Here is a 22,948-nt window from a genome sequence, read left to right on the forward strand (position 1 = left end):
AACTAAAGAATTTCCTGGATATTATAAATAAAATATTTTACTCTGGTCTTTGAGAAAAAAGAGGTGCCAGTCCAGTAAAATACGGTTGTATCCTCATAATAGCTGTAGTTAGAAGTAGAGGATGTCAGGTGATGTGCTTAAAATGAAGAAATCCTCAAAGATACAAAAGGAGGATAACTCTTTCTTAAAATGGCATAGGATTATGCATACAAAATTTTTAAGAATGATCCCATGCCTGAAAACAATGGAAATCAGTACTCCCACATCATGATATCAGCACACAAATGCTTTTTAATGCTTGATTCTGTATTTCCAAAAAGGATTATAGAGTGGCTTTGAAATGTATACCTTAGTCTGTGTGTAAACGTAATATATTTTAATTAATAAAACATGATGAATTTTAACGTGTTATCATGGATGAGTAATGAGTGAAGTGTCCTCCCACCATCAGTGTTAACCTATCTCATTTTATATAAGGTTGCAGGCAACTGATGAACTCTGTCATTTATTCGGTAATCATGTGGAATAACATACTTAGTAATCCATTTTCTCAGCAGCCTTAACGTTTAAATAATGTCTGATTATTTCCCCCCTTGTTTATCTGTTGTATCATTTTCTCCTCTTTGGGACTAGTGGGATATTATAACAGACATGTTGCGGATTATATTTGGGTCTTATTGACTGATTGACTCAAGTACGCCATGATGCTGCTACTTGGCGTCCGTTTCGTGTCCCCATCAGTTTTGCAGGGGACTTGAATTGATAGCAGCCTCTCTCACTAGTGCATTCCCTAAACAGTACCCTGCAGAGTCACCAGTTAATGTAACCTCTAACATGACATTCCCAGTCCACCCTTGTGAGCATCCATGACCCCTGTCTACCATGACTTTCCCCTCGTGTGTTCTTGAAGAAGACTCTCACAGAGCTTCACCCTAAACCTGCTTTAGTTTCAATGGCCCAAACTGGACATAGCTCTAGGACTCACTAAAGCACTGTATCCATGGCCCCTAATAAAGGTATGTGCCACAGTTCATAGGTGGGGGTGTTGTGTCCATGTTTCTATGAAGTAAAGATACACTTATAGCAGTGCTTGGTGTGTAATAGGTACCCTATAAGTAGGAGAAACATATTTCCAATAGGAGTGATACTGTAGCCCCAAGGAAGGGATAGAAAATGCAGAGGATGAAGAATTGGCATGAATTCTGCATGTGGAGGAGGACACCTGTCCCAGGTTGCCCAGCTGACTCCCTGGATTTAGAAGAACACCTTCTGCTCATTTATTTTCCAAGTGATCTCCAGATCGCCTCTTCTGTTTATCCTAATTTTTATTTCCAGCTACATAGGCATCACAGACATTCTTCTTTGCCTGTGTTGTGGCTGAATTGAAATGAGAAAGACATAAAGTCAATGGGTGTAAATTTAGACATTAAGCACTGGATTGTGGGGTGTGGAGCTAAGTAATACGTGATGACGGCACCAAACTTAGAAAAACAAGACCTATTAAAATGTGAAGAACTCTTTCTAATGTGGGGAGGGAACCAGAGGTGACTCCTTTAGACACTCCAAAGGCACAAGGAGCTCTTGGTGGCATCATCCAATGAATGTCATTGAATAAGTGAAATGGACATAAGGAATTGGCAAATGTGAAACCCTTTGAATCTGGGTTTCTGAGGATTAGGGAAGTTTTATCTTATCTTCATGATTTAATTCAATTCCTTTGTGTTGGCAAGGACCAGGTGCTGTTGGACGACAATGATTACTGTGATTGCTCAGGCCTAGATCAGTGGCCTCGGTGGAGTGGGGGAAGTTGGATGATGCCATCCCGTAGGGCATAGCTTAAAAATGGCACATGGCCGAGTAGATGTTGGAGATGAAGAAGCTTTCTGGACAGTGTGGTAGATGGAATCAGCAAGGCGTGTGCTGTGGTTGCACGACGCACTAGTATCCCAGGTGTATAACCCCAACATAGTTTAGATCCACTGTTGGTGGGTGACGTTTTCAGGGAAGGTGACACACTTCCGTGCGGGACCTTCCTCCCTTTACTCGTGCCATGATGAGTATGGTCCCACGCTCTGGCTGTGTCTACCATGGATTTGTCGGGGGAGCAATTCCACACTCAGTGGCAGTGAACATTCCTACTTCAAACAGTCTAGCCTAAGTGTTCTTTGATTGAGAAATGAAGAAAGAAGATATGAGATATATGTAATGAAATATTACTCAGCCATAAAAAGGAATTCAGTCTTTCTCTTTGCAATGACATGGAGGGAGCTAGAGTGTATTATGCTAAGTGAGTGAAATCAGAGAAAGACAAATACCATAGGATTTCACTCTTGTGGAATATAAGAAACAAACAAGCAAAGGGGAAAAAAGAAGACCGGCAGATCATGAGAGACTCTTAACTATAGAGAAGCAACTGATGGATACCAGTGTGGAGCTGGATTGGGGTGTGAGTTAAACAAGTGATGGGAATGAAAACGTGCATTTTTTTGTCGCGTGCTGGGTGTTGTATGGAATTGTACAATCACTATTGTACAGGTGGAACTAATATTACATTGTATGTTAACTAACTGGAATTTAAATAAAATCTTTTAAAAAATGTTTTGTTTTTTACAGATATAAGAGAACCTTTCCCTTAACTGACTTGTAGCAGTGGCCGAAAATATACCTTTGTTAAACAAACGAAAGATTTATCTTTTGTCCATTCCTGATTCCTCCAGAATTCATTAAGTCTCAGTAACTGTTCTTATATTTTTATGCCAGTGTATGTATTTGCATCATTTCAATAAGAATCTGTTCTCGTTGTGCTAAGAGACAGTCAGAAACAGTGGTTATATAGCCAAGGCTTTGACTGGGATGTTACAGCTGAGAAAGAACTGCATAGACTCCGACATGACCAGGCAGCTAGAAGGGACTAAGATTGAACTATATGGCGTCAAGAAAGTCTGCTTGGAAATACCAGCCCAATACTTTGCTTACAGAGTTCCCCACAGTCTTACCAGGTGAGCAAGGAAGATCACTTCCCAACAGCTGCGGGAAACTCAGGATATTTCAGGGACTTTATGAATACAGAAATTCACCCAAATCTGTAGTTATTGTAGACAAAGTCTGGTGGCAAGTATTTGGTTTGGCTCCTGGCCTGGAGAAGCTACTGAAATTTCAGTCTAGGGATTGCATATGAAAAGTTCCAAAAAGCTGTTTGTTTGTTTGTTTGTTTGTTTAAAGATTTATTTGTTCATTTAAGAGAAAGAGAAAGGATCAGGAGGGAGACAGAGGGAGAGGGAGGCAAGCAGACTCACCGTTGAGCAGGGAGCACCAGGCGGGACTTGGTCCCAGGACCCTGAGGTCATGACCTGAGCTGAAACCAAGACTCAGCCGCCCAACTGACCCAACCACCCAGGCACCTTAAAAGTTGTTTTTAAAAAGTACATGGGGCGCCTGGGTGGCTCAGTCATTAAGCGTCTGCTTTTGGTTCAGGTCATGATCCCAGGGCCCTGGGATTGAGGCCTGTACTGGGCTCCCTGCTCAGCGGGAAGCTGGCTTCTCCCTCTCCCACTCCCCTAGCTTCTGTTCCTCTCTCGCTGTATCTCTCTGTCAAATAGATTTTTAAACATCTTAATAAATAAATATAAAGGGTCTATAGGTCAACCTCTATTCTTCCTGCTCTTATATAAAAAGGCCAAATTTTTTTTTTTGCAGACTTGTTTTACAGTCAAATTACTGTTAATTTGAATTTAAAAATTACTGTTAATTTGGTTACCTTTGGTAAAAATGCAGGCGAGTATAGAGAGAAAAATATGTTTCAATAGCACATCTTTGTACCTACTAGATCTTAACTGATGTTGGATCAGTGACATGAAATAATCTACCAAGTCAACTTTTAATATTTGAAACTCCCAAGGAAGTTTCAGATGGGGGAACTGAAGGGGTCAGGACAGCCTCTCTGCCCTCCACCCCAGAATGTGCCATTTTGGCCTGCGGATTACTTGAGCTGAAGGTACTTGAGAACCTTCAGGCTCCAGAGAACATCCCCACTCCCACCGTTAACCTCACAGAAGAATCTAAATTGCGGCGTCTTTCTCAGAGTAAGACTTATTAACAGTGACTTAGTGACCCAACTGTAAGATAGGACAAACATCTAACTACCAAATAGTTGCTCTTCTTATCGCCCTGTGAAGGGCCTTCCTTCCTCTGAAGCTCCAGGTCCAGACCTTCTTTTCCTTAGTTCAAGATGACATTTTACTTCCTCTTACCTTTTCATGTCTATGTGGAGTCCCTGTATTTTCACGTGTTTAATTTGATCGTCTCCTGTTAACGGCTCATGTCAGTTTGATTCTTTGTCCAGCTGGAAGGGTCTTTGAGGAGGCATGAATTCTTTTTCTCTGACAGAGTATTTCATTGTAGTTCCTCATTTCCGGGCATCCTGTTTATTTTATGGACTTATTTGAGAGAGCAAGCACGAGCTGTGGGGAGGAGAAAAGGGAGGAGGAGGAAGGAGCCAGACAAAGAGCTCCATCCCAGGACCCTCAGGACCTGAGCTTAAGGCAGATGCTTAACCCACTGAGCCAACCAGGCGCCCTTCCTGGCATCTTAGTAAATTATAAAAATATGGTGGAGCACTATGAAGTACTTTTATAGGAGTTGACATTTTTTTTTTTAAAGATTTTATTTATTTATTTGTCAGAGAGAGAGAGGGAGAGAGAGCGAGCACAGGCAGACAGAATGGCAGGCAGAGGCAGAGGGAGAAGCAGGCTCCCCGATGAGCAAGGAGCCCGATGTGGGACTTGATCCCAGGACGCTGGGATCATGACCCGAGCCGAAGGCAGCTGCTTAACCAACTGAGCCACCCAGGCGTCCCAGGAGTTGACATTTTTGAGGTCAGATTTTGTCACAGTTTCAATAGGTCCCTTTTTTGTTTCCCTTATGGATACTATCTCGTCAATGTTCTGTGTAAAAGATTTTTGGTAGCAATCAAAGTTGCTATCGCACTCAATCTGTATAGTTCGCCAGTTGGCTCTTGAGAGGGATGCAGAAGTACACAAATTTGGTGTTACAAGGGGTCTTTGTTTAGGCCACTTCTGCATTAATTTGATCATTAGTATAGTTTTCTACTTAGGTACTTGCAAATATCTAATCCTCGTGTGTAAAACGTGAATCCTACCAGGTTGTTGGAAGTGCTTCTCCATCACTTTTCTCCCATTGTGATGGTTTATTTTCCATCCTAGTGGGATGAAATGCCCAGCGCTACCTGAGGGCCGTGAGCTGTGACTGAATGTGCTGATCAGAGTGATGTTGGTCCCTCCGTGTCACCTGGACATAGCGGATTGTATTTCGGTCTTGGTTTTCCCCGAGTTAGCCCGGCTAAATTCAGAGCGCTCAGCGTGCTAAGTGGCTGATTCCTCTACACTTCCCCTGATGGAGCAGTTAAACCATTCGTATTGTGAATGGAAATCCCTGTGGGATGGCTGCTGGGTGCTGAAGGTGACCTTGCTGCTCTCTACTGAGAGAAGCTAATGTTCTTTGACTTTGGATTCATTCAGAAACTCATAAGCAGAATTCAACAAACATTTAAATTGGCCACATTGTGAATAATTTTAAAATTCTAAGAGGACTTTTCATCAGTGCCACAGACTTGGAATCTGTGCTTCTCTTGACTAAAGTGTATGGCGGCCACGCAGTATTAGAAAAGAAAGTCACCTTCCTTTTAGTGTAGTCCTAACCGCACACCAGCCTATTTTGTAACGTGCAGACTGGTGGTCTGCAAGTGGGGAGCTAGATCAGACACACTGATTCCCATTGCTAGCCACAAAACAACTTCACCTGCACGGGCACACAACGAGAACCACAAAATTCTCAGATTCCATAACCTGTTTTAACCAGAAGAGGACTAGTCCTCACTAAAATGAGTTTATCACGAAACTCTGACCAAGTAAGACGTTTCTTACTGTTGATCCTCTCTCTACCAAGAGAGGGCTTCCCAGCCAGATGCTTGACTTCTCTCACTGCAAAATGAAAGCACTGTAGTCAAGAGTCTTTTAACATTTTCCTTCATAGTCTTTTTAAAGCTAAATTTTTTGATATGCACAGTCCTTTTCAACTATACTTATTTTTGGTTTTCATAACAGTTTAATTCTAAATGTTATCTCGTGCATTTAAAATAGAACAATTGGAGTGCCTGGGTGGCTTGATCAGTTGGGCGTCTGCCTTGCACAGAGGTCGTGATCCCAGGGTGCTGGGATCAAGCCCCACATAGGGCTCCCTGCTCAGCAGGGAGTCTGCTTCTCCCTCTCCCTGTGCTTCTCTCCCCAGCTTGTGCTCTCGATCTCTCTCAAATAAATAAAAATAACTTTAAGAAAAAATAAAAGTAAAAATACAGTAATTGTTTTTGACATGAATTTTTGCTTCCATATATATTTGTAGGTTGAGACCAAATGGGCCAAGTCCTGGGCACGTGTTGTTTGTGATGTATCAGAATAAATGCAAAGGGGGTCACAAATATTACAGTCCTAAAAAGCCTGCTTTATAAATGCATTACTTCTGGTGCTCTATATAATGGGATATATTAAACTAGTAATTTGTATATGTAGTATGTCTGCATTTCCTAGGAACTTTTCTTGAATCCATTTTTTTTAAAGATTTTATTTATTTATTTGACAGAGACACAGTGAGAGAGGGAACACAAGCAGGGGAAGTGGGGGGGGGGCACCTGGGTGGCTCAGTGGGTAAAGCCTCTGCCTTCGGCTCAGGTCATGATTCCAGGGTCCTGGGATCGAGTCCCGCATCGGGCTCTGCTCAGCAGGGAGAGCCTGCTTCCCCCTCTCTCTGCCTGCCTCTCTGCCTACTTGTGATCTCTCTGTCAAATAAATAAATAAAATCTTTAAAAAAAAAAAAAAAGGGCAGGGACATGGGAGGGGAAAAGTAGGCTCCTCGCTGAGCAGAGAGCCTGATGGGCTCCATCCCAGGACGCTGGGATCATGACCTGAGCCGAAGGCAGATGCTTAATGACTGAGCCACCCAGGCGCCCCTTGAATCCATTTTAAATAACAAATATTGTACAGGTTGAGCAGTTATACTCTTCAGGCCAATACAGTCCAGACTGAATAAACTTAAAAAGGAAATTTTAAACCTCCACATTCCTCTATATTCAAGCCTAAAGCACATCAATGCTAGTGTAGGGCTCAGAAGTAAAATATGTTTCTTCTGAGTATTTGGGAAAATGTGAAGTCCTCTTGAGAAACTCTAAGAAACATAATAGTCCTTGCCTGCTGACACTAAGGAGAAAGTACCTCATTCACTGTTCCATGCTGCGGTTTACTGGCCCCCACTGACTTCCAGTTTGGATCACGCACTAAGTTATCCGTGCTGATCCCTCTGAAAGTAAGCCCTGGGATCCGTATTTGTTTTGTGTTCTTACATCAACAATAATAATAAATTTGACGGTGTGAAATTAGAAGTGTCGAGGGGTTTCTTTAGTGACTGAGCAAAATGATATCTCCATTTCAATTTATTGTGATGTGTTTTCACTATGTGTGCTTTGTACATGTCCTATTTATTTCACTATAGATTAAATTCTTGTCCCTTTGTTTGTATTGTTATGTATCTAGTATTTTATTGATGTGAAAATCAAATTCTGTCATAAAAAAAATCTCTGGATTTAAACAGATTTGAAAATGTTATGTTAAACTGAGGGTTGCTGGAGGGAAGCACGATGAGAGATGGGGGTAATCATCAAGGAGGGCATGTAATGTAATGAGCACTGGATATTATACAAGACTGATGAATCATAAGCCTGTATCCCTGAAACCAGTAATACATTATATGTTAATTGAATTTGAATAAAATTATTTTAAAAAAAGAAAAACGTTATGGTACAAAAAAACATTTACAGGTAGAATTCAATTCAGCTTCCATTGCACTCCATTGCCTTATTGTTAGCATAAAGTGAATTTGAACAACTCTGTTGTCAAAAATTCGTCACATAGAATAGAAATGGTGTAGTTTTGTGGCCTAAGGTGAAACTGGAAAAAAATGAAAATGTACGTAGGGGGCGCCTGGGTGGCTCAGTGGGTTAAGCCTCTGCCTTCGGCTCGGGTCATGATCTCGGGGTACTGGGATCGAGCCCCGCATCAGGCTCTCTGCTCAGCAGGAAGCCTGCTTCTCCCTCTCCCACTCCCCCTGCTTGTGTTTGCTCTCTCTCACTCCATCTCTGTCAAATAAAAAAATAAGATCTTAAAAAAAAGAAACAAACAAAAAGAAAAGAAAAGAAAAAAGAGAATGTATGTAAACCCATGAGGTCATGTTAAGAGATGATAGTTGAAGGGCATCTGGGTGGCTCAGTGGGTTAAGCCTCTGCCTTCAGCTCAAGTCATGATCTCAGGGTCCTGGGATCGAGCCCTACATCGGGCTCTTTGCTCGGCAGAGAGCCTGCTTCCCCCTCTCTCTCTGCCTGCCTCTCTGCCTACTTGTGCTTACTCTCTCTGTGTCAAATAAATAAATAAAATCTTAAAAAAAAAAGAAAAAAAAAGATGATAGTTGATACCTTCTGGTGCCATATCCCAGAGCTGTATCCCACTCAGAAGACTTCATATGAGAAAAAAATTCCTTTTTTGTTTGTGTCGGAGGTTCGGTTGGCTGCACGTGGTAGTTATACCTGCAGAGCAGCGCCGAGTAAGAGCGTGAAGGCTGGTGGGTTTACATCCCTGTGTCCTCGGTCCGAGCAACGTACTCCTCTGCTGGTACAGCTGTGCTTGGAACCATATGACCTGCAGTTTGTGTTCTTTCATCTGAACTAACGAGATCAATGCTGGCTTCATGAGATCTATTTTGTGTTGATCCTGTCAGGGAGCATTAATTTCTGTCCCCTTGAAGACCCTTCTAGATGGACTGAGAATCCAATGGAAATGAGACAATTAACAGGAGATTATATTAAGTTTCCTAAGTATAAGGAACCCTCATAGACATGGAAATCCCAAAGACATTCAGGCAAAATGGGGTATTTATGACATCACGAAGTACGGAGATGAGTCTGGGACTTCCGAGTGGAGAAATGTGCTTCACAAGGGAGTAAGAAGAGCAGGGGCGCCTGGGATCGAGCCCCGCATCTGGCGCCCTGCTCAGCAGGAAGCCTGCTGTTCCCTCTCCCACTCCCCCAGCTTGTGTTCCCTCTCTTGCTCCCTTTCTCTCTCTGTCACATAAATAAATAAATCTTTAAAAGAAAAAAAGGAAAACCAATCTTTGGGATTTTCTCTTCTTTTAATTTATTTATTTATTTTTAAAATTTTATTTACTTATTTGACAGAGATCACAAGTAGGCAGAGAGGCAGGCAGAAGCAGGCTCCCCGCCAAGCAGAGAGCCGGATGCGGGGCTCTATCCCAGGACCCTGAGATTATGACCTGAGCCGAAGGCAGAGGCTTAACCCACTGAGGCACCCAGGCACCCAGAATTGAACTTACTTCCTTTTTTTTTTTTTGAACTTTTTTTTTTAATTTATTTCTTTCAAATCTCATGACTCTTGGTATAATTATCTGCTCATGCAAATCCTGTCTTGTCTATTCCTTGTGGGGCATATATTCTTTTTCCCTTGTTCCAGTGTTTGTGGACGATTGCTCATATGACTTGCTCAGGGATTTTAAGAATGGCTTGCATTGAATTACTTAATATTCAGAAATTCATTCAAGTGAGCATAATTCTGCCGTGAGCATATTAAGTTGCATGTTGTTTAATTGGTATATTTCATTTCTTCCTTCTCAATTTGACAAGAACATTAAGTCTGCTTCCTTTAGTTATCGGTTCCTTCACTTTTGATAAATGATGTCATCTAAGTTCACATTACTGTGACAATTTAATTAGGGGAAAGCATGGAGATTTTATGAGTCATGGGTTGTTTTGATATTTCTTTGAAATGAACAAACATGGGACAGTGATGGGTATGTAGTAGATTTTCTATACTTAGGAAGATAATACTATTCCATTAGGAGTAAAACTACTGCCCCATGAAAAATATCCAGACTGAAGTGTTGCCATGAATTCTCCATGTGGAGACAGGACACCTGTCCCAGGCTGTACTACTGAGTTTGAACTTGGGAAGGTAAATTCTCTTTGTTTTCATTCCAAATCATCTCCAGTTCTCCTGTGTCTCTTCTTTTGCATTGCCAGTAACATATGCATCAGAGCCGCCCCATTCACACATCAATCACTTGGGCCCTTCTAGGTTCTGATAAGAAATTTGGAATTTTTTTCACCAATGAGAAATGATTTTTAAGCAGATCGTTGGAGGCCATATTCAAGATTTAAGTACGACATTGTCATCACTTCATTGAGGTAAGAGGAAAGAGGGGCCACAGGCTTAATTCAGTCACTGACAATGAGAGTTATGAAGGCAGATAAAACACGATGCTGGTATCCTTAGAGGGGAAGATAAGACCTACTGAAATGAAAGCAAATGCGAGAAACTCTTGAAATGTGGGAAAAGAAATGGCAGGGAGTGTCTTTTAGTCACGGCAAGGACTTAGGAAGCTACTTGTGATGAACAAATAGGAGAGAGATGGAGGCTTGAGAAAGGTGGTGGGTTTCAGAGAAGTCAGGTCCTGGCTTCACAATTTTACAAGTTCCTGTGTAGTACTGAGTACAGATACTGTTGGATGATAGAGATTTCTGTATTTCAGGCCAAAAACCACTGGGGTAGGAGAGGGCTTGCTGCAGACACAAACATTGTGGCCATACCCTTTAGATGGCACATGGTAGAGTAGATGTTGGAAACACAGAAGCCTTGTGGACACTGGAAGGATCTGGAGGTATGTGCCGAGTGTCCACAAGCACTAGAATCTTAGGTATCTAACCCAACGCTGGTTGACAATCTAGTGAAGCCGATGCACAGCCGGCAGGAAACTCATTCTGTTTGAGCCCCGTGAGGAGTGTTATTCCTTGAGGTGTGTGTGAGGGGCACTGATTACTTGGGGGGCAGCTCACCAGTCAGAGGCAGTGAGCATTTCTGCCCCAAACAGTCCACCTGCTTTTTAAGGTAAATGTTCATTTATGGCCCATGCTGCGTTTAAGCCCATCCTGTGGGGAGCAGGGAAGAGGACTCCTGTCAGTTGTGGAAACTGATACCACAAAGCTGGGTAGCAGGTCATGATCACATATAACCCTGATCCAGGTGAAGTATAATCCTGCATTTGGGGTGGCTGTTACTTTGTGTTCCACCATACCCTGAAAAGGCAGATGTGTGCTTCTAGAAAAGACGACGTATGTCGTGTATTCCGTGCATATTGAGTAGGTAATGCTCATGTCTGATGAAAGGGCTCGGCCACACTATGGTGTGTCTGGTTGGTCCATTTCTTCCCGCTGCTGTTGTCCACCAGCAGACACTTTGTTGTGCTAACACTTCTCTCATGGCCATACAAGCTTGCCCCACCGTCAGTCATCAAACCATGTTCCCGGCATCTCGGAGGTGATGTAAGTCTGATAGGACTCAGGGAATTTGTTTTCGAACCTTCGTCACTCAGGGAAGGCCACCCTCTTTCAGGTGCTTCTCTCTTCATCTCAGTGACCAGAACGCTGTCACGAGGCCCCTCTAAGTAACGACATATCTGTACACAGGTGGACGTGTGAGCTTGCTGGGAATGGCCAGTGTTACCTGACTGGTTTCAGGACATCTGACACAAAGGACCTCATGCCTTGCAGTAGAATGAGATATTCTGAAAAGGCCCTGAAACCTAGAGTGTGCCTACTAGGATTCACAAAAATTTCTATCATAGATGGAGATGGAGTGCTAATTTGTCAGAGGTGAGCGTGAAGTTCTCTTTAAACCTGCAATTATTTATGTTCTCCTAGTAAAAACCATCAAATGCAGATTCCTAGTGAGAATTCTACATTCAAATCTATTATAAATTATAACACCTGTTAATATTCGGCTCTGTGTGTTTCATATCTTACTCCATGAAATACTTAAATAAAGTCCAATGCCTTTAGGATGGATTATTTGGGTGAGAGAATGTGAAGACAAGTGTATTTGTGGGTGATCCCAGGAAGCTGGAGGAGGGCACTGAAGGAAGTGGGGTATGGAAGTCGAAAAAGTCAAAGAAAGATCATGTTACAGTAAGATTTATTTATGAATAAAGACTGTGTATTTGTGTGTGTGTGTGTGTGTGTGTCACACCACTAACATCACCACAAACACAGAGAGTATTGGAAAATAACCATCTGTGCATAACTCAAGGATGATCTGTGACTCAGTTACTGCAGAGGTTGTCGAATTTATCTTGCATCAGAGTCACCTGATGCACTTGTAAAAAAACTCTCAGATTTCTAGGCCTCTTCCCATGTTACCATTTCAATAGTTCTGGGCTACAGTCCCCCAGTTTTCTGTTCTCACAAGTTCTCAGGTGATGTCAGTGGAGCCTGTTTTGGGAAGCTGCTTTGAGGATGAACATCTCTGGGCGTCCTTATGGTGGTCATCTTCAATGAAATGATTAATTCATGAAGAACGCAGTCAGAGACACAGATGGGCATGAATTGTTTTAGGGGGACTCTGGTCTAGGTTCTCCGGATGTGAAAGTAAGTCATGGGTAGGCTGGACTTCTGTGTTTAAACCCTGGAATTTGGAGCTGCGTACCTGGTCTTCAGTGGTCAGTTAAATACCCATTCAGGGTATATGCGTGTGTCCAGGGCCTGGAACTTACACTCTCAAGTCTCAGACCATGGAGGCTGTTCTGCGCAAAGATTTCTGGATGAAGCATCGATTAACAGAGGAGATAATCCAAGAACGTTTTGGAAGGTCATTTGAATGCCTCCTGTTGCTATAGGTACCCAGGTTCAAATGCTGACTCTACTGATATTTAGATGATCACTAAACTTTTTTTCTTTAAAGAGTTTATTTATTTGAGAGAGAGAGAGAACGAGTGGAGTGAGGGACAGAAGGAGAACAAGACTCCCCCCAGAGCAGGGAGCCCAGTACGTGGTTGGGTCCCAGCAGCCCGAGATTCATGACCTGAGCGGAAGGCAGATGCTTAACTGGCTGAGCCGCCCAGATGTCCTTAAACCTTTTTTTTTTTTTAAAGATTTTACTTATTTATTTAACAGAGAGAGAGAGAGAGAGATCACAAGTAGGCAGAGAGGCAGGCAGAGAGAGAGGGAGGCAGGCTCCCCGCCGAGCAGAGAGCCCGATGCGGGGCTCGATCCCAGGACCCTGAGATCACGACCTAGGTCGAAGGCAAGAGGCTTTAACACACTGAGCCACCAGGCACCCTCCCCTAAACCTTTTTAATTAAACTGTTTTGGTCAGTTGTAAAGAAAAACAGCCCTATTGTCTATTTTCTATGAAGGGAAAAACCCAGTTCTTCCCTACTATGTTTATGCCCTCTTTGTCCCTCTTGCTACATACACAGAGCTTGTGGTCACAAATATGGGGGGGGGGGGTGTCCTTTCTCCACAACAGCTAGGAAGTCTCCAACACTACCAGCATGTCTTGCAATTTTACTCAATTTGAACACTATCTACCCAGAGATATTGTCAGGTCCCACAGATAAGGGCTCAGTCTCACAAGACTACAGTCCCCCCCCTCACACACAAACAACACACACCCACATATTTGTAGGGTATAGACTGAAGGTTCCAATAATCTCCTCCTTGGTTTCGATTAATAGAACCATCTATAGATGACAGACCATCTCAGAAAACTCAGGGAGGGCGCCTGGGTGGCTCAGTGGGCACATCCTCTTCCTTCAGCTCAGGTCATGATCTCGGGGTCCTGGGATCGAATCCCATGTCAGGATCTCTGCTCGACAGGGAGCCTGCTTCCCTCTTTCTCTCTCTGCCTGCCTCTCTGCCTACTTGTGATCTCTGTCAAAGAAAGAAAGAAAGGAAGGAAGAAAGAAAGAAAAAGAAAGAAAGAAAGAAAAAGAAAGAAAGAAAGAAAGAAAGAAAGAAAGAAAGAAAGAAAGAAAGAAAGAAAGAAAAGAAAGAAAGAAAAAAACTCAGGGTAATACTTGTGCTTGTCGGTTTATAAAGGATATAGATGAACAGCCAGATGAAGAGATACATAGTGATATATATATAAAATATGTAATATATAAATATATATATACTATTATCTGACATCAGTAAAAAATGAATATTTGTCCAAAACAAAAAATCATGAATGTTACAATCATTAGAATAAATAGTAACTGTGGACCATACATTTTAAAGACTATATGACTTTAGACTTTGGTGAGTACTGTAGATTTTATTTTTTATAGAAAAGGTAGCCAAAAACTCATGTTTCCATGATGATTTCTCTTTTTTAAACATAAATATTGTACCCTGGAAAATGGCAGCTGAGACTCTGACAGTGGGAATGATCTTCTTGGTCCAGATTTTCCCTGGAAATCTCCCAGAGTTCTACCTCTTATGCCATCATTCCCATACTACAGGGGAATCAGGGCAGTTTGAGAGGTTTTTTCCCTCAGTCACCTAAATGTAGCAAAGTGTTGATCGTTCCTTCTAGTGGAATCTCAGACATCTTGGCAGTCCTTTGGTTGGAAACATTCTCTCCATGATTTTGGATCGATACTTATTTTCTAGGTTCACAGACTGTCCAGAGGTGTGTCCATTGGCAACAATGGCCCCCTGACTGTCTTCCAAGCCATCACCATCAGTCCCAGGATCTCCAGGTGGGCAAAGCATTAAGTTACAGTCCCATGTTCCACCGGCCCCTCCAGTGTCCTCTGCCGGATCCTATGTGAGCTTGTAAATACCACACTTTGTATTTATATGTGTGACAGGAAGAATGACACATACATCATAAACACTGCTATACCTTGTGAGGCTCACATAGACTTACTCTGTGCACCATACAGATGTATCGCAGATGTTTTGTGTTTAGTAGGACTCATTAAGGTTGTCATTCTGTGTAAACACAACTTTAGGAGCCAACACCTTCACAGGAGCAATATCACGCCTAGATCCTCCCCTGAGAGGACAGCTACGACCCCAAGCATTCTTGTCCTCAAGAGCACTTTTGTAACTTTTTATACCGTGTCTGCCGTCATAGAAATTTTTTTTTCTCTTTTTCATTAGACTATGGGGAAAGAAGTGAACAACTCAGCCTGAATCAGTGCATGTTTTCCACCTGCCAGTCCCTTTATTCTCTTGAGTGATGACCACTGTGTATCCAGGTCCTTCTCTGTATCCTGGAGGAGTCACAGAACTTCCTCATCTCATGAGAAAATGTAGTCTGTTTTCCTCCATGTCAGTCATTTATATTTTCATGCCTCACAGGGTGTCATGTACAATGAGCCAGTCACATTGCAGGTGAAATTGTGAATTAGATAATCTATTGTAGTAATAAATAATAAATTATCACTATACAATGAATACTTTTATAATTGTTACATAATTATCCATAAAATTATGTTGTACTAATGGTACCAGTCGATAAAGTCCAATCAGTAATAAAATAGTTTTTCCTAAAAGAATGCAAAGATATTCAAAATATCTTTGAATGTGTATCTTTCAATATAAGGTATTATATTTGCTTATTATTTACCTGACTGTGGGGTTTTGAGGATAGCCCCATTTCCCCTCTCTTCTTCTGGGACTCCTATGATACAAATGTTATTATGCTTTATGGAGTTGCTGAGTTTCCTAAGTCTATATTCATGATCTAACATTTTTCATTCCCTGTTCTTTTCAGCCTCATTGTTTTCCATAATAATTTTATTTTCCGTATCACTTATTCATTCCTCTGCTTCTTCCATCCTGTGGCCATTACATCCGTTTGGTTTTACATCTCTGTTAATAGGTTTTGTTTTTGTTTTTGTTTTTGTTTTTTTGGCCTGACTAGATTCTAGGTGTTTTATCTCTGCAGTAAGGGTCTCTCTGGTTTCTTTTGTGTTTTTCTCAAGCCCAGCTAGTATCTTTATGATTGTTGTTTTAAATTCTGGTTCAGTCATATTACCTACATCTGCTTTTGATTAGCTCCCTGGCCATGACCTCTTCTTCTTGCTTCTTTTGGAATGAATTTCTCTGTCTTGGCATTTTGTCTAGGTCTCCATGTTTTGTATGTTAGAGAAGCTTGTGCCTGTCCTGTGCCTGTCCTTCGACTAGAGTCGAAACTTTGCAGGACTCTATGATCAGTATTCCTGGTGCCTGTGGGGGTTTGTCCTGGTATTCTAGGAGACTGACCTGTTGTTGCTCTGGCTGTCTATCATACTTGCCCTATTTTATAAAGGCACCTGCAGGGGGCACTGCACTGTGCACACTGCACCCTTATTAAAGTCCATCCCTGTGGATGGGAGGGATGAAAATGGCATTGGCTCACTCTCTTCCCAGGGAGGGGAGTTTGCCCCTGCCACTGCTCAGGAAGCCCTCACAGAGGAGCAAACAATCTCCCCTCTGTGTCCAAGGCTTCCGTCAGATCCCTGCCTTCACCCGGTCTCCGTCCCTGCTGTCTGCCCTGGCGGCATGGCACAGTACGCTGTGTTTTATCTTAGGCATGTGGCTGGGTTTCAAAAGAAGAGGTTGACTTAGTCTTGAGACTTTAAAAGAAAATCTAAAAAGTTCCCCTACCCTCAGACACTCTAATAATCAACTTCCTTTTTTCTCATTGTATGTGATCGGGAAAGGAATGCGCTCAGAGTGCTCAACCAAAAACATGGAGACCATTTCCCCATAGAGTATTATAGCAGTTAACTGGACCATATGGCTTGGCAACATCCGCCTGGCCTCAGGGCCATTCCTGCCACTGCCTCTTAGTTAAGATCCCTGAGGAAATAGTCATGGGGTCCCCTTTAACAATCTTGTGCTGTCAAACTCCAGGAAATAGACTCTTGGATCACATGACACATGTAAAAAGGGCCAAATCCTGACTGGACCTGCACACCATCTGGTGCTCTGAAGGCAAAGACTTCCCAGAATTGAAACAGATAACATCTGGGGACACAGCTTTCCCAAGATTTCCAGACCAGACCTGTATACCTTTTCTCACTGTTGCTTCTTTTATCTCTTCTGTGGAAAGAAAACGTCCTTTATCTGCACTTCCCAATCTCTTAACAAAACCCTGGTTATGACCTTTCCAGAAAGAGTCACATTATGATCCTGTCCACATTTCTGAAGGTTTAGATGTTCCAGACTTCACAGAGATTTTCTTTATCAAACTATTACCAACTCTGGAGTTTTACCAAATGCATGGTTTCTGAATTTAACGCTTTTTAAAATATTATGGATAGCACGTATGTTTCTCAACAATTATTTTGAGATCCCAATACATTTCTTAAATATCTTTGAAGCTTTGCACTTTTTGCAAAGATGTCATCAACTATTGCTTCATGTTTACACATGTATGCTATGTTGCAAAATACGCTAGGTTACTTGATTCAGTGTGCTCTCATAGTGTTACACATGTTTGCCTCCTAGTCAACTTAAGAGGTGACTTCCAGGAGGCATATTGGTTTTGCCTTCACAGAGAGAAACATTTCTTCCCTAAGTCCAGATAAGTGACAATGAATATTTTCAGTTAGCTGCTTTCAGACTTAGAGAACCAACGTACAGTTTGGAATTATCATGTTGTATTTGTTGTTTATCAATCTTTTGCAGAAAGGATGTGTCCAATAAGATGATGCTGGCCCAACACTCACAATAGTGAGAAGATATAAACTTCAGATGGAAAGTACCTGAGGGTTTTTCCCTTCTAAACTTCCCTGTCTTTTAAATGTAGCTTAAGTGTCTTTGAACTGCTATGCACTTTCGCTCTGACATGAGACATGACAAACGGGCATGGTCCCTCCCGGCACTGAGAGACAAAACCACTAAATTAAATATAAAGAACTTGACTGTTGATCAGTGATGCCTTCAAAAAAATATCTGATCAAAAGGGTGGAATGTGAGACTTAGTAACGGGAAACCTCACTTGCATGGAGTCTGGACGTTTTGATGCCGTCCTAGTCAATTGCAGACCCACCCATTAATAAGAGATGGACCTGGGACTCCTGGTAGACTGAACCAGTGAAGCATGCAACTCTTCATCTCAGGGTTGTAAGTTTGAGCTCCACATATGGTGAAGAGATTGCTTGAAATAAAATCTTAAGAAAAAATAAGAGATGGATTTGGCCTTACATGGACTAAAGCTTGTCCCTAGTTACTAAAAGAGACACTCACCCTGGGCAAAAGATCCAATGAGAAGCTACCACACGTTGAAGTTCAAGTTACTCCAAAGGACTTTTAGTTCATCACAACTTCCCAACATATACTTTTTATCCTTTTTAAAATAATTTGTTCTTTTTTGTTCCCCAGGGGTACCTACAGTTTTACTACAAGTTGTTTTTCCTGGATTGCAATTCTTTTTTATTCCTGAATAAACCAATCTTTTGCTGGTAAAATAATTAGCACTGTCTATTTTTAAGGTTAGCATTACCAACACTTGTCTCTCAAGTATTGGCTTTTAAGCATGGAGCCCCTGAACTTGGGTTTGAGTAACAAGATATCACTACCTTCTCTACTGTTCTGTAAACTTCAGAGGATCAGCAAAGACTGTGATGTTTCACAATGGTGATTGGTGGTCTTCTCTGGGAACCAAGAGAATTTATGTTGAGACACGATGGTGCGTATATGCAGTTTAGGTGTGCTGTGTCATTTTTTGCTAGCTTAGTGTTACTGATTCTGGGTCCATGTGGTCCTATATCAGGACTAGGTGGAAGCTTCTATGATGCCAGTTCATGGACCCACTCTCCAATCCTGAAGCATCACAGTTTCTTCAGGGGAGGTCTGGAACAAGTAATAATTTATATGCACATTAAAGCTCAAGAATCCTTAGTTAAGTGGTTCTGAGCCCAGGCTGTCCATTAGAATAACATGTGAAGTTTCTAATTTTATCACTTGTGCCCTCCACCACAGATTTTGTCAATAGGTCTCAGTAAGAACAACAGTGTTCTTTTAATCATGTGTTTCAGGTGATTCTAAGTGCCATAGTTAAGCACGAGAGCCCCTCAGCAACTTATTAGAATTGAATGCTGGCTGTGGTCCAAGGAGAGGTAACAAGGTCTCCCCTACATGAATCTAGAAGGGTCAGGACCATGCAGCATAGAATTCTTATGCTGTAGTAGAATGTGTGGGTGTCTGTTGGCGGGGAGGCTCCCTGACAACAGGGAAGGAGAAACGGAGGGATTGGTCTTCTTGGAGAAGCTCAGGGTCTTTGAATAGCTCCTGACACACAAAAAAATAGGATGTAGGACTTTTTTTGTATTTCAGTGTCCTGCCTAGAGAGGAGTAGGTAATAGGTGAAGATAGTCTTTGTTAAAGGCAAATGCTCATGATCAATCCAGCTGTGATTTCACCACAAGGGTCTCCCGAGAAGGAAAGCTAGAGAACAAGGAGGAAGAGGATGAAATGGCCGGTTCTCAGGTAAGCCTTGTATCCCTGATTAGAAACTGTGTCATCTTTTCCTCCTGAAATTCCATGCATTTAAAAATTGCAAAGGTTTATTTCTCTAGTTCTGATATTCCTGTCTTATGAGTGTTTTCACCTACTCTTAAAAATCTTTTGAGAGGGCACCTGGTTGGGGACGCCTGCGTGGCTCAGTTGGTTAAGCAGCTGCCTTCGGCTCAGGTCATGATCCCAGTGTCGTGGGACCGAGTCCCACATCCGGCTCCTTGCTCGGCAGGGAGCCTGCTTCTCCCTCTGCCTGCCATTCTGTCTGCCTGTGCTCTCTCTCTCTCCCTCTCTCTCTCTCTGATAAATAAATAAAATCTTTAAAAAAAAAAAAAAAAAAGAGGGCACCTGGTTGGTTCAGCTGATTAAGCATCTGCCTTGGGCTCAGGTCATGATCTCAGGGTCCTGGAATGGAGCCCCACATCAGACTCTTGTTCAACGGGGAGTCTGCTTCTCCCTCCCCCTCCCCTGCTCATGCACTCTCTCTCTTTCTCAAACTATTTTTTTAAAATGATACTGAAGTTTAGCTCTTTAGAATACATCTTTGCTATATTCCAGAAGTTCTCTTCGTTTTCTCCAACCTAGTTTCCAAATAGACATGAACATTTGTCACTTTGAATTACTGTCCTGAAACTTTGAGAAGTGTCCCCTCTCTCTCTCTTTCTCTGTTTTTTTAAAGATTTTATTTACTCATTTGACAGAGAGCACAAGCAGAGAGAGCAGTTGGCAGAGGGAGAAGTAGGCTCCCCACTGAGCAGAAGCCTGATGCAGGGCGAAATCCCAGGATCCTGGGATTATGACTCAAGCCAAAGGCAGTTGCTTAACCAACTGAGCCACCCAGGTGCCCCAAGAAATGTTCTTTTTGACAGATTCACAGGAGAAGGCATTAAATCCACGATTTCTATAGTGGAAGGGCTCAGCTTCTGGGATATCAGTCAAGGAAAACAGTTCATATGTGGGTCCCATCTGAATGCTTTATCAGCAGTACACTAGGATTAGGAAAATGTACAAATAAGCAAAATGGATATGTAGCCCAGAATAGCTAAGAAAGGTCTGGAAAAAGAATCAGAGCCTTCGTCTCTAGAAAGAAAAAAAAAAGATGCTCTATTTATTTTTTTAATTTTTTTAAAAGATTTTATTTATTTATTTGACAGAGATCACAAGTAGGCAGAGAGACAGGCAGAGAGAGGGGGGAAGCAGGCTCCCCACTGAGCAGAGAGCCCAATGTGCGGCTCGATCCCAGGACCTTGGGATCATGACCTGAGCCGAAGGCAGAATCTTTAACCCACTGAGCCACCCAGGCACCCCAAGGTGCTCTATTTATGGGGTTTGAAATATCTATAAATCCACTAGGGTTTTTTTGTTCTTTTTTTTTTAAGATTTTATTTATTTATTTGACAGACACAGCGAGAGAGGGAACATAAGTGGGGGAGTGGGAGAGGGAGAAGCTGGCTTCCCACTGAGCAGGGAGCCCGATGCCCGGCTCTATCCCAGGACCCTGGAATCATGATCTGAGCCAAAGGCAGATGCTTAATGACTGAGTCGCCCAGGTGCCCAAATAAATAAAATCTTTTTAAAAAAAAATACACAACTTATACTGTATGACACAAATACAGTACTCAAACATGTGTATGCCTCCATTGAATCCTTCATTTTCCAATTTCTTTTGAAGAAATACAGAGTATTTAAAGTGTTTCTGTGGTTCATACGCCACCTCGTTACCTCAGCTTTAGAGAATAAATAGAAGCAGATTACTGTGTTAAAAATTATCTTACTGGAAAAAGCAGGAAACTCACCTCAGCCAGAACCATTTGTCCTAACTCCTTCATTACACCTTGGGTAAAATTTTGAGGTCTGCCAGTGGCCACTTGACTGTGGTATTTACTGCAGGGTCAGCTGACGTTCAGGGATGTGGCCATAGAATTCTCTCTGGAGGAGTGGGGACGCCTGACCCACATGCAGCAGGAACTGTACAGGGATGTGATGTTGGAGAACTATAGACACCTCCTCTTCTTGGGCGAGGATAAGGTCCTGTAGCTGAACTAACATGAGTTCACTCCATGATGAGTTACAGGTAGAGGGTACACAAGGTGTAGTTCTCACTCAAAGGAAACTGAATCTGCAGCAAATAAAGAAATCAGGGGAATAACTTCCAAAGCTGTGATCCAAGAGCAGGCAGGGGTGTATGACTTCCTTTTATTTAGGGTTAGGATGAAAATCTGGAAGGGAAGTTTTGTCATCATTCGTAGTGATGGGTATAAGGGAGGCACAAACACATGTGTGCTTAGGAACAAGCCTAAACGTGTCCCGTGTTGTAGCAATGAAATCCACACTCCTTCTTGGGTGGTGAGTTACCGGTGACAGTTTTAGCCTCATTCACTTCATGGGACACGGTTCCAAACCCACACTCAGGGTTTTGTTCCTTCCTGGAAGGAGGTCTCTTGGGAGATTCTTTTTTGCATGCGTAGAATTCAGATCCCTGCCGTAAGGGAAAGAAGTTGGGCTCTGTAGGCGTTGAGCTAAAACTGTTCATGACGCTTCATTTTCAGTTTTAGCTTCCCCTTCCTTAAGATACCATCATCATTACTGTAGATGAGTGATAGTTCTAAACATTGAGTGACATTAAATTGTATTGCCCACATCCTAAATTCTAATTTCAGTCCCTTGTTATTGTATCAGTAATACTTGGCTTAAGATCTGAATATTAGGGGTGCCTGGGTGGCTCAGTGGGTTAAGCCTCTGCTTTCAGCTCGGGTCACGATCTCAGGGTCCTTGGAGTCCCGCATCGGGCTCTCTGCTCAACAGGGAGCCTGCTTCCTCCTCTCTCTCTCTCTCTCTCTCCGCCTAATTGTGATCTCTGTCTGTCAAATAAATAAATAAAATCTTAAAAAAAAAATCTGAAGATTAGAAAACTCTCCTTTGAGTTCTAAAGGAGCTGTTGTGCAACAAAGTTTGGGAAATCATTTTCCAGAATACTACAATGTCCTCTTTTCTCTACTGAGTGCAAAACTGGATTGAAAATTAGAATCTGGGTGCCTGGGTGGCTCAGTGGGTTAAAGCCTCTGCCTTCGGCTCAGGTCATGATCTCAGGATCCTGGGATCAAGCCCCGCATCAGGCTCTCTGCTCAGCGGGGAGCCTGCTTCCTCCTCTTTCCACCTGCTTCTCTGCCTACTTGTGATCTCTGTCTATCAAATGAATAAATAAAATCTTAAAAAAATTAGAATCTCCAGCAATACTCATATTCTTCTTATTATTATTTTAAATAAGTAGGTCTTGTGTCAAAGCCAGACTTGGTCACCTTTTTGGAGCAAAAGAAGGAGCCCTGGGAAGTGAAGAGAAAGGAGAGCATAGCCACACACCCAGGTAGGTGGGAATGAATGAAGCAGATAATGGAGGCGAGGTCTGAAGTTCAAGGAGAAAGCTGGACCTTTACGTGTGATTTGTTCTCGTTGAATGGAAACAAGATTGAGAAGTCTAGGTTTCTTTCTTTGCTATCACAGAGGGACATCTGCTATCCAACATTATCTCTTGCTCTTCCATTCTCT

The 22,948-nt window shown here is 42.3% G+C and overlaps 1 protein-coding gene across 1 annotated transcript; it reads left to right on the forward strand.

Moving 5' to 3' along the window:
• Positions 1 to 2,889: 2,889 nt before the first annotated feature.
• LOC111160574 (zinc finger protein 679-like) lies at positions 2,890 to 22,780 on the forward strand. Its single transcript, XM_022523770.1, has 4 exons — positions 2,890 to 2,999; positions 19,297 to 19,375; positions 21,293 to 21,419; positions 22,674 to 22,780. Exons 1-4 carry the CDS (start codon positions 2,890 to 2,892, stop codon positions 22,778 to 22,780), a joined length of 423 nt encoding a protein of 140 aa, XP_022379478.1.
• The last annotated feature ends 168 nt before the right edge of the window (positions 22,781 to 22,948 follow it).

The sequence above is a fragment of the Enhydra lutris genome, unplaced genomic scaffold (assembly GCF_002288905.1).
Source record: "Enhydra lutris kenyoni isolate GAN:26980312 unplaced genomic scaffold, ASM228890v2 scaffoldscaffold77, whole genome shotgun sequence".
In the NCBI taxonomy this organism is placed as follows: Eukaryota; Metazoa; Chordata; class Mammalia; order Carnivora; family Mustelidae; genus Enhydra; species Enhydra lutris.

What these genes read in the sequence shown, in the direction of transcription:
- LOC111160574 (XM_022523770.1), top strand. Translation starts at nt 2,890, where the DNA reads ATGACCAGGCAGCTAGAAGGGACTAAGATTGAACTATATGGCGTCAAG. An exon ending in ATGAAATGGCCGGTTCTCAG is followed by an intron (nt 19,376 to 21,292) that starts GTAAGCCTTGTA and finishes TATTTACTGCAG; the next exon opens with GGTCAGCTGACGTTCAGGGA. An exon ending in TAGACACCTCCTCTTCTTGG is followed by an intron (nt 21,420 to 22,673) that starts GCGAGGATAAGG and finishes TTAAATAAGTAG; the next exon opens with GTCTTGTGTCAAAGCCAGAC.